Genomic DNA, 11,441 nt, shown 5'->3' with positions numbered 1-11,441 from the left:
CTCTATTTAGGAATGGTGAAGTAATAAAAAGATGTTTTGAAAATCACTTATGCCCCCACTGTAGACAGAAAGGTTTAATATTTTAAACCCCTCTTTGAAACTATGAAGAAAAATGAAAATTGCTATAATGACATGAAAATATAATTAGGTTATCTGTATATGTAAACACGATTTCCAAATTTCATTTGCCTGTTTTGAGTGTTTTGTTTTTCTTAACCATTCGAACATGGTTTTGATTCCAGTCCCAAAAATTAAACAAATCTTAAAAGAAAGCTACAAGAAATGAATTGCTGTAACAAATTAGTTACAAAATACACTTCAGATTCCATTCTTATAAACTTAACTTATTGGAGTCAGATACCTCGAATAACCCTTATGTAATAGCCTCTGTATAGCGACGACTTTGAACATACTGGGGTGCATTTTGGTGCTGTGATTTGTTGGTAATCTTTGTTAAAGGAAGAATTCAGCTAAACCATCATAAAACCATATAATCTAAGTGATAATCCAGGCCAAACTATCTTGGTAAAACTTACTGTCATGTCAGACAACTATGAACAAACAAAGGAATACATCAAAATATTAGGCATGTCAGTTCAATAGCATTTAATCTGACCAAATCTGAAACCCATTATACCTGCTGAAGTGAAGCATTATTTGCAAAATCCCCAAAAATATAACCCCTATATACACAAAATAAACAATAAACAAAATACTTTTGGAATGAATTGGTTTTTAATGGGTATATATATTAAAACAACATTAATCAAATACAGTCATCTTTTAAAGAAGCCTCAGCATGATACAACATTTCACGTGTTATGTGCCGCCAAGAAAAAATTTCATGAAGGTATTTATTTTACATGTTGGAATATAAGCACATAAAATTTGTCTTTGTAAAAACATACATTTGACAAATGCACATTTCAAAAGTGGACTAATTGTAAATTGACTTATTTGTTTTATGAAGTCATTATCATCTACTTCTACAGCTTTAGTAAATATAATCAGTGCCAATAAGGTACAACATTGCAAGTCATAAACTAAAACAGTCTATGAATAATTGCTCAGTTTAAATTTAGAACAGCTAAAATGTTCTTTGCGGTATTGATGCTCATACTTGTTCTGGCCTCCCATGTGTTAGTTCCCATATGTGGAAGAATAACACAATTTGGGAGGGTCAAAAGGGGGTGGTTTACAGGAAGTGGTTCAGGCGATGTGACATCCAAACCAGCTGCTGCTATCTGGCCCTCTTTGAGAGCATCAAACAGATCTTCATGGTTAACAATTTGTCCTCTAGATGTGTTGATCAAAACAGCGGTATTTTTCATTTTAGAAAATGCTTTCTTATTGAATTTCCCAATCGTCTGTGGTGTGACAGCGCAACATAAGCAAAGTATGTCTGACTGACTCAAAAGCTCATCAAATGAAACATGTGTCGCCAAGTCTCTTGCAAATGCAGCATCAAAAACATCATTATAAATTATGCGAGCAACACCAAATGGTTTCATTCTCCGTGCAACACCAAAGCCTACGCGTCCAAAGCCAAAGATTCCAAGTGTTTTCTCCATGGAATTGTGACCTAGCATCCACTGAGGCTTCCAAAACGTCCATTCACCATTTCGGACAGCACTCATACCTGAAATGGTAAGATATTTTGTTACTATTCAGATAGATTACTGTGAACATATTATGTGTCTGTGAAAAACATGATATTAACAACAAAGAAAGTGGAACTCTTTTTTTATGGGAGTAAAAATTACATTTTTTTATATTTCACTGAGAGGGTAACAATAATGGCATTTGACAAGTGACAGTATATAGTATACATGATGTTCAGTTTCATTAAAAAAGATTGAGATCAACTTATACCCTATAATAAGCAGATCTGATGGGCCCCAATATGAGATAATGTTCTTTTAACCTTCCAAGTTACAAATCAAATTATGCTGTCTTATTTCTGTGAGTGAGAAATGCCATTCATAATGTATCATTACTAATGATAATTCCCCAATATGTGACAATGTTCTTTTAACCTTCCAAGTGACAAATCAAATTATGCTGTCTTATTTCTGTGAGTGAGAAATGTCATTCATAAAATATCATACATACGATAATTCCCCCATATGAGATAATGTTCATTTAGTCTTCCAAGTGACAAATCAAATTATACTGTCATTTTTCTGTGAGTGAGATCTATGGTATGATACGTTTCTCAACATGGTACTTTACTGACATTGCCTCAGTACTAACTTTTCATGTGCTGGTGTGTTAACCATGAACCAATTAATGAACCAATCAACTGATCAAGAATCGCCGACACTATATCCATTTTGACTGATGATATTACGCACTACACCACGTTAAGTGTCTTGACTGATGACATCAGTGGAATGCAATAAGGGACATAATGTCATCAGCTACAAGCAATTTTATCATCTCTGTCAAACAAACTAATCTCATTATTTTTTCATGCAGTATTTGTAGCCTTAAATTAAAATCAGTACATTGTAATAGTTGCTGATAACTTCAGATGCCAGCATGTATAAGTGCCAATCAACATTTCAAAAAAAGGCAAATCTGTATGTCATAATATTTGTTGTGCACTTAACCTGGTCAAACTACCAATCCTGTTTCTTAGACTTTTGAACAAGCTCAAGCTTTTCAACTTCTGACATCAAAACTTAAACATTTTCCTTCAAAACCATTGTATATATCATGACTCAAAGTTTCAAACATCTTCCATCCCTGTCGAATGTGTTATCTAACCACTGTTATATATCATGACTCATAGTTTCAAACTTCCTGTCTTCCATCCACAAGCCATCCCATCGAATGTGTTATCTAACCACTGTTATATATCATGACTCATAGTTTCAAACTTCCTGTCCTCCATCCACAAGCCATCCCCATCGAATGTCTTATCTAACCACTGACTTCCTACCTTCAGATCCTCCTCTGACCTTTGGGTCCAATCTGATTAAAATCTGGCCTTTCCAACAAGTTTTATTCCATTCAAGATTTTAGAAATGAATCAATACAGCATGAATAACTTCACCAATACGATGTAACTGAGGGGCAATGTCCTCAAATTGGGGCTCTAATTCTGTAAATTCTGCTTGAAAACTGAAAATCAAACTTGCCCTAGATCTTTAAGTTGTACTCAAAGTAAAGCCTTGTGCCAAATATTTCAATCCATTAAGTCCCTCAAACATATATATATATATATATATATATATATATATATATATATATATATATATATATATCTATCTCTGTGTGTGTGTGATTTTGGATTTTTAATGAATCTCAAAAAAGTTTCAGCCATATTGCTACAATGTCTGCAGGGGCCCCGAGTGGCTGAGTGGTCTAAAGCGCTTTCCGTTACAGATCACTGCCATCTCACCTGTCTCTGCGTGGGTTCGAATCTCAGATTCGGCTAATGTGGGTATATGAGAAAGAAAGCTTGCCAGTAGCTTCTCGTGGGTCGGTGGTTCTTTCCCAGGTTTTCCTCCACCATTAATACTGGCCGCCATGCATAACCTATTTTGTGCTGAAAAATGGCATTAAACCCTACAACAACAACAACATCTGCAGTGTGGCAGTTTATAGTGCTGTCTACCACTGGGGCATCATGCCGCAGACATGTAGCATGATGTCCCACCCAGTCACATTATCCTGACACCAGGCCAACCATTCCTAACACTAACCCCTTAATGATGAGCACCTAGCGAGGCAGCTGTTAGTACCATTTTTATAAGTTATGGTATGACTTGGCTGGGGTTTGAAACCGTGACCTCTCGCATCCAATATATACTTATTTCCACCTGATAATGTCTGAGGGACTTATTGTATTGAAATAGTGATGGAATGAGCAGACAGACAGACAGATAGATAGATAGATATGCATGCATGCATGCTCGTTCAATATGAATGGCAGGGCATAATAACCAAACAAAAGGCTGCATCGGTACCCCCATAGTGCAGTTGTTTGAAATAATACTTATTACTCCAGCTGAGGAGTTGTACGAAGGACTTGTACCAGAACTCACACTAACAGACCTATCGTACCATGATGTGGCTCTGTTGAGGTTTGATTTTAATCAAACTGCTAACTCCCTCATATTTTTGACCACTGAACATTACATCTTTAATCCACTGCTAAATCCGCAGCCACAACCTTTAAAACTAAAGTAATTTTATTACGAAGAAAATTTGATCGATGCCTACTCAACACCGAGACACAAGAAGAGAACTGGCATTCAAGTAGATCAGACACTATAGTCCATTTGACACATTAGTCCATACTGGCATTCAAGGAGATCAGATACTATAGTCCATACTGGCATTCAAGGAGTCAGACACTATAGTCCATTTGACACTATAGTCCATATTGGCATTCAAGGAGATCAGACACTATAGTCCATTTGACACTATAGTCCATATTGGCATTCAAGGAGATCAGATACTATAGTCCATTTGACACTATAGTCCATACTGGCATTCAAGGAGATCAGATACTATAGTCTATTTGACACTATAGTCCAAACTGGCATTCAAGGAGATCAGACACTATAGTCCATTTGACACTATAGTCCATATTGGCATTCAAGGAAATCAGATACTATAGTCCATTTGACACTATAGTCCATATTGGCATTCAAGGAAATTGGATACTATAGTCCATATTGGCATTCAAGGAGAATATGAATAATAAAGAATATATGATATTCATTGAAAAGGCAACAAATTTATTCATGTTTTGTTTTAGTTGAAATGAGACTTTAGTGTCATTTTATGGATCAGAAGCTTCTAACAGTTCCATTTTGTAACAGACAACAGTGCACTGAACATCTTGCATCATAGACATACCATGTGAATAAATGCAGGTACATGTATTTCTAGTAACTTAATAATATGACTGTGTCAGCCATTGCATGCTGGTGGCATTGTGTCTTTTACCTTCAGCTAATCTCCTTGTTGTAATCAGGATGAGAGCTACAGTGATCTCTGCTGCGCTGTCTGAGGCTATGTCTGGAGTGTTGGATACGTAGATTCCTCGACGTTCACACTCTACAACATCAATATGATCCTTACCAACTGACATCGTGCCAACCACTTTTAAAGTTGGACCTGTAGTTAAGAGGACATGATCATCAATAACTAATTAAGAACATATATATATTAGTTTTATAGCAGAAACAACTTCAACAAAGACGATGACAACAATAGGAACTACTGCTCTTACACTTCTGCAACCACATTCCAAGACAAGGCTGCAAATATCAATGCAGTCTTCTTGTAGTCCTCTTAAATTTTTCTTCATTATAAAAGTATCCATTCAAAAAGGCAGCAAATATCAATCCATTCCTCTTGTAGTCCTCTTCTATGTTTTTCATTGTAATAGTATCCATTCCAAAAAAGGCCTTTATTTTAACATGGATCAAGGTTACACAATACTTTGCAAAAAAAATTCTCACAGGCTGAAATTAGAGTGAGTTGCAATGAATATTTTTGTATTTAAACATTTTTTTTTAAAATGCTGATTCTGTTGTAAATGTATTTGAAAATGGTTGTAGTTTTTTTATGAAAACAGAATCAACATTAGTCAAGTTAATAAAAATATTTGCAATACCACAGGTATTATGATGGTTTCCACCTTCAAGTCAATAAAACATTAGCATTATCATGTCAGTTTATGGGACAGCCTACATAGTCCAACCAAGACATGCACCCACCCACCCATCCCTCCAAAAATGAAACCAACACAAAGATAGATGGACAGTAAAAAGAACTTTGCATCATATACAGAGATATGGATACAAGAGGCATAATGATTTTTTTAAAATGATATCACTTAAAATCAATATAGCTCATTAAAGATTCTGTAAACATCAACATTGCTTAAAATCAACACAGCTCATGATAATGATGGTGTACAGACAAGCTATGCATATTGGCAAATGGACAGTCACTGAGAAAATACAAAACAACATAAGAAAGGGAAGACTAAATGTGCAGCTAAATGAAAATCCAAAAGATTTAAGTTATCTACTGAACAAAATGTCAAAGTATTATACACAGTACATGTACTTCAAAGACTGAAAGAAATATTGACATATGAACAGACAGATCCATAAAAACAAAATGACATATAGACATATCAGATAGAAGGCAAATAAATAATTAGAAAATAAAATAAAAAAACAGACTTCTCCAGTAAAAACAAATAAGGACCTGCATAACGAAAATAATAGCTCAGTTAGACAGGCTATCAGGGTCTATTCTAAGGTACAATTAAAATGAGTTTATATTTGCACTGTTTCTACCTTTCATCGAAAACCACAAATGTGGAACTGGAAATTTCCAATTTTGAAATAAATTATACAGATCTTAAATCTTAAATCTTCAATATTTTTGACAATAGAGGTCAAGTAAGAGATTGCATCCACAATTAAAATAACAAATATCAGCAATATGACAGCCGTTTGGTGAGTACCATAACTATCCAACAGCTGAGGTTTGTATCAGTAGGTGGCAAGACCAATGCCACATCACAGCATGCACTGCCCCAGAAACCTCTCATCTTACTGATTGGTTTAAATAGGCAACAGACTAACCTCAGCCTTTTCTGTCAAGTCAGAACAAGAATGAAAATCTGATGTATAAAAGCCAGAATATTTCCCCCGTTTTAGAAAACTAAATAACAAAGCACAAAATTATAACAATTAAATAAAATTAAAATGTATGTGAACCTCCCACATCTGATGGTCTCATAGGTGTTTCATGCCACTTGTATCACTCACTGAAATCTCAAGAGTACACAAAATTGTAAGTGAAAAATTTAATTTTGTCCATTTTTCACATTTTGGCTTCATTGTAGTATACTGACAGTAATAGTGTGACTGAATTGGCTTAGGCAGTGCAAGACAATGTAGTAGTCAAGTTCATCCTCTGATCATGTAGGCATGGTCATCTGGCTTCATTCTTGGGAGTCTGTCCAGGTGGTTTACACTAAGTTTGAGTAGAATTCCAAAGGAATTAAAATGTGTTACTTTGATTATGGTTGGGTTAGCTCAATCAGCATAAAACAATAAATATTATTACTCCACATGTTATGTTCTGCTTTGATGCTTAAAATAGTCTACATGGATTAGAGTTTATACTATGTATGATCAAAAGCAATTTCAACAGCATTAAAGACATTAATTGATGACTGGATTACTCAACAGCTTAAGTGGCATAAAACTGGGTCAGTTTGACTTTGCTGTTTAAAGCTTGTTGAGATGTCCAACCGTGCCAATGCCAAACACCAAAATCCAAGCAACCAAAGTCTCACACAAAAGTCTGTGATGGTCGGAAACTGGAAGATTTTAGTGACTGCAATCTAGTTTAAAGGAACATGTATATGCATTCCGCTTTTCCAGTAAAGGTAATTTTCAAGTCTATTATGGTGACAAAAATGACTTTATCCGTCATGCAGAAATCCCACCTAATATAAGCATATAAACCACAACATCAAATATGCCATCAGTGATATCCATCAACTCAGAATCGGCATCAAAGGCAGACCAAGTTATCACATCCCTGGACATGATAAGCCAAACATATAGCTGAGCATAATCTCCCATTTCTGGTAGCAGATCATGTTTCAAATCTAATCAAATTTTTTTTCTCTAAATCATATATTGCACAAATGTTTTGAAGCAAAAGGATGACAAAAACTACTCGCATGGTGACTTTTTACTGTTCATAAGAAATCAGATTCTAATTGCACAATCATAATTTATTAAATAAAACCCTGTGTCACTAGTGACCATCTGCAGAATGTGACCTGTGACTTTGATTTTTAGGCAAAATATGTATTCCACAATGCTATTACCAATGCACCCAAAAGGGGCCCCAAATGGCAGAGTGGTCTAAAGCTGTCTCCGTTATGGATCACTGCCATCTCATCTCTGTCTGCGTGGGTTTGAGTCTCGGATTCGGCCAATTTGGGCATGTGAGAAAGCTTGCCAGTAGCTTCTCGAGGGCCGGTGGTTCTTTCTGGGGATTTCCCGGGTTCTTCATCCACCATTAATACTGGCTGACATATATAGCCTATCGTGTGCTGAAAAATGGTGTTAAACCCTACAACAACAACAACAACAACTGCACCAAAAAACACATATAAATTACACTACTGACCTTGATTTAATTCTTAGTTGTTGTTTTGATGTTTACTGCCATTTCTCATTGCAAGATAAGCTATACATAACGGCCTATATAACTGGTGGATAAAGAACCCAGGAAAAGAACCACCAACCCACAAGACTGTCATTATTAAAGAATGGTCATAATGATGACAACAAAGGTATCTGCAAACATGGCTTAAAATCACAAAGGGTGTAATGGTATAATGCATGTATTTGGGCTCAATGTGGAGAATCTGACTGACTTAAAACCATTAGACCAGACAGTACCAGTCTGGAGTAGTTTTGGCACACAGTCAGCAATCAAAATCTACTCACAATTTTAATTTCTTTATGGACTCTGCTGAATTATACTGATATTGCCATATTCCAACGCAGACATGAAAAGGACATTTTTCACTCTGAGGAAAATTTAGGCTGACTCTAGAGGAAACCTAAATCTAGTAACCATTTCCCAAGTGTTAAAATAAAAAATGATGAGGGCTGCCACCAGCAATGATCTCCAAAGAAATGATAAAAGTAGCTGTGGTATGTATTGAAAGAGAATGAATGGCAATAAGTTCATGTGAATGGATTGAATGGATGAAATGATGTGAATATTTTAATGTAAAAAAAATAAAAAATTCAATAACTGATTTTCTTTCATTTGTATGCTGAATATCAGGTCAATGAAAATCCTTCCTCTTTATAGGTCAAAACTCATGACCGAATTTTGAAATCTCCTGATCTGTCTTGATATGACCTCTCTTTTATGTCAATATGATACAAGCTAAAAAAATATACTGTTACTAAAAAATAAATTAATATTTGCTTCCACATACAAAATGATGTAATATTTCATAAACTAATCCCATCACCTCATACATTCCTTCTCATAAATGAAATTCAAAATGGCTGCCTCTGCAACATTTTCATTTTGTTGGAAATAAGGTTGAGAATTCTGTGCCTGCCAACACAGATGAGATCCCGTACCAATGTTTTTCTATAACTGTCGACTATAGGAATGTGGCATATTTACACAAAACCTAGACTTCTGCAATAGTTCCTGTAAGAATAGGTGTGTGTGTGTGTGTGTGTTTGTGTGCGTGATTTGGATATTTAACGTAGCTTTAACAATTTTTCAGTCATATCGCTACGATGACTGTAGTGTGACAGTTTATAGTGATGTCTAGCACTGGGGCATCATGCCGCATACCGCATACATGTAGCATGATGTCCCACCCAGTCACATTATCCTGACACCTGGCCAACCAGTCCTAACACTAACCTCTTAATGCTGAGTGCCAAGCGAGGTAGCTGTTAGTACCATTTTTGTAAGTCAGTGGTATGACTCGGCCGAGGATCAAACCCACGACCTCCTGCATCCGAGGCGGATGCTCTAACCACTAGGCCACCAGAGCGGTGCAAGAATAGGTAGCACAAATGATGAAATTTATTTTATATACCGAGTGACTGCTACTCTGCACCACAGTCCTACATGTAAGACATAGCACGTCATAAAGATCAGCGTTAGGACTACTCTGCACCACTGCCACTAATTAGCCATCTGGTGATCAATCCACTGTTCAGTGTTGGATATTACTCGACTGCACTGTTGCCACTAAGTACCGATAAGTGTCCCCACCATATGATGATTTACTTTCCAATTTTGGACATTACCCCTAAACTGACCACTTCAAATAAGATGAAAGGATACTAATATTTTGGTCTAACTAAACAGTTCCAAATACTTAATTGGCCCCTTTACCTTACTGTGATGACTTGCTAAGATCAATCTATGTCTTGATTGCAGTTTGATGCAAGTAAAATTATTCGTAAAAGTGTGTTCAATTTGCACTTCAAGTTCTTCAGTTTTCAAGGTATGTAAATCTTGCATGTAGTCTGCAATCTCATAATTACCAGATGGAAGTGATAGGTTAGAAGTATTTCCCAGAACTATGTGAGAACAATATTGTGTGAAATCAAGGAAATGTCTTAATGTGCAACATGCGATTTCCGACAAGAAATGTTTTATTTCTTTTTCTTTCTTTTCTTCTATCTTTTTTAAAATATATTTCCTGAATCTGTGTTATTTGTTTTAGTACGTGGCAGAGTAAATCATTCAAGAAAAAAAATGCTCGCAGTAGGTTACCTCCCTTGGTACGATAGTACAATGCAAGACGTACTCGATACTGCCAGTGCGACAAAATAGACCAATATACCAACAAGTGGATCTCCGCCTTTTTTCTGACGTTACTGGCTGCAGAGATAAAAGCGGAGATCTACTTACGGGTCTAGTGCGACAACATAAATATCAAGTGAGGCACTAAGACCAACAATTAGATCTCCGTTTTTTTTCTTCTTCTGACCAGTCAGAAGAAAAGGAAAAAAAAAAAAAAAAAAAAAAAAGAAAGAAGAAGAAGAAAGAAAAAAAAGGCGGAGATCTACTTGTTGGCCTAGTGAGGTACTAACACCATAAATATCAAGCGAGGTGTAAAGAAGTTTACGTACGAATTTCGATTTCGGTTTTTGAATTTGAAACGTGTAGCTACACATACCAGCAGCATCAAGAACTTCGCTGTTAATCACGTCATTTATGGTGCAAAAGATGCCTTCCACACCTTCCACACCCTTCAGAAGCTCTTCCCGGGGTACGATTGCCTCACTATCCCATACCTTCACGTCACATTTGTCCTGTAGCAGGGTTATCCCCTCTGGTGGAACTTTACGGGTAACGAATACCCGTGGTTTCGGCATCTTTAGTTGCCTCTATTTTGTGTAAATTTTTGTTACGTGCCACTAGTACGATGTGAAGTGTTTACGCCGGATGTATGTTACTGCAGCGCCCTCTTGCCTTGACATTATAAAGGACGTCCTTCAAACAACCTTCAAAAAGTCGATAATACATGTTAAGAGGCTTTCTGCCATTAATTTTATTGATTATTAGGGGCTCCTCTGGGGATGCATTCTACTGCATTTTATATTTAGTGCTTTTAAAATTGGGTTTCAGTTACATTAAGATCACTTGGCAACTGAGTATACATTGTTGTCATGTTTAAACCCTGGACTTGCAAATTTGTCTATTTGGATAGAAAGTTTGTTAATAAAAGTAACAAACAGACCTTTCGTGTTCGATTAAGGGGAACAACTCCGTCAACCTTAGATAACTCGCTAGTCTGATGGACTGACGGCAATCTGTTTGGTTTCATATCTACCAAGTGCTTGTCTTATATCATCAATAAGGCCTGATTTTTCACATTATCCCAGAAT

At 36.2% G+C, this 11,441-nt stretch overlaps 1 protein-coding gene across 1 annotated transcript; it reads right to left on the bottom strand.

Moving 5' to 3' along the window:
- Positions 1-716: 716 nt before the first annotated feature.
- LOC149781493 (glyoxylate reductase/hydroxypyruvate reductase-like) lies at positions 717-11,006 on the bottom strand. Its single transcript, XM_089935575.1, has 3 exons — positions 10,730-11,006; positions 4,963-5,133; positions 717-1,639 (listed from the first exon to the last, which is right to left on the bottom strand). Exons 1-3 carry the CDS (start codon positions 10,926-10,928, stop codon positions 1,068-1,070), a joined length of 942 nt encoding a protein of 313 aa, XP_089791701.1. The 5' UTR covers positions 10,929-11,006; the 3' UTR covers positions 717-1,067.
- Positions 11,007-11,441: the final 435 nt, after the last annotated feature.

This window comes from Sinohyriopsis cumingii, chromosome 15, assembly GCF_028554795.1.
Source record: "Sinohyriopsis cumingii isolate HCF-2022 chromosome 15, ASM2855479v2, whole genome shotgun sequence".
NCBI lineage: Eukaryota > Metazoa > Mollusca > Bivalvia > Unionida > Unionidae > Sinohyriopsis > Sinohyriopsis cumingii.
This window is presented reverse-complemented; position numbering and strand designations above follow the sequence as displayed.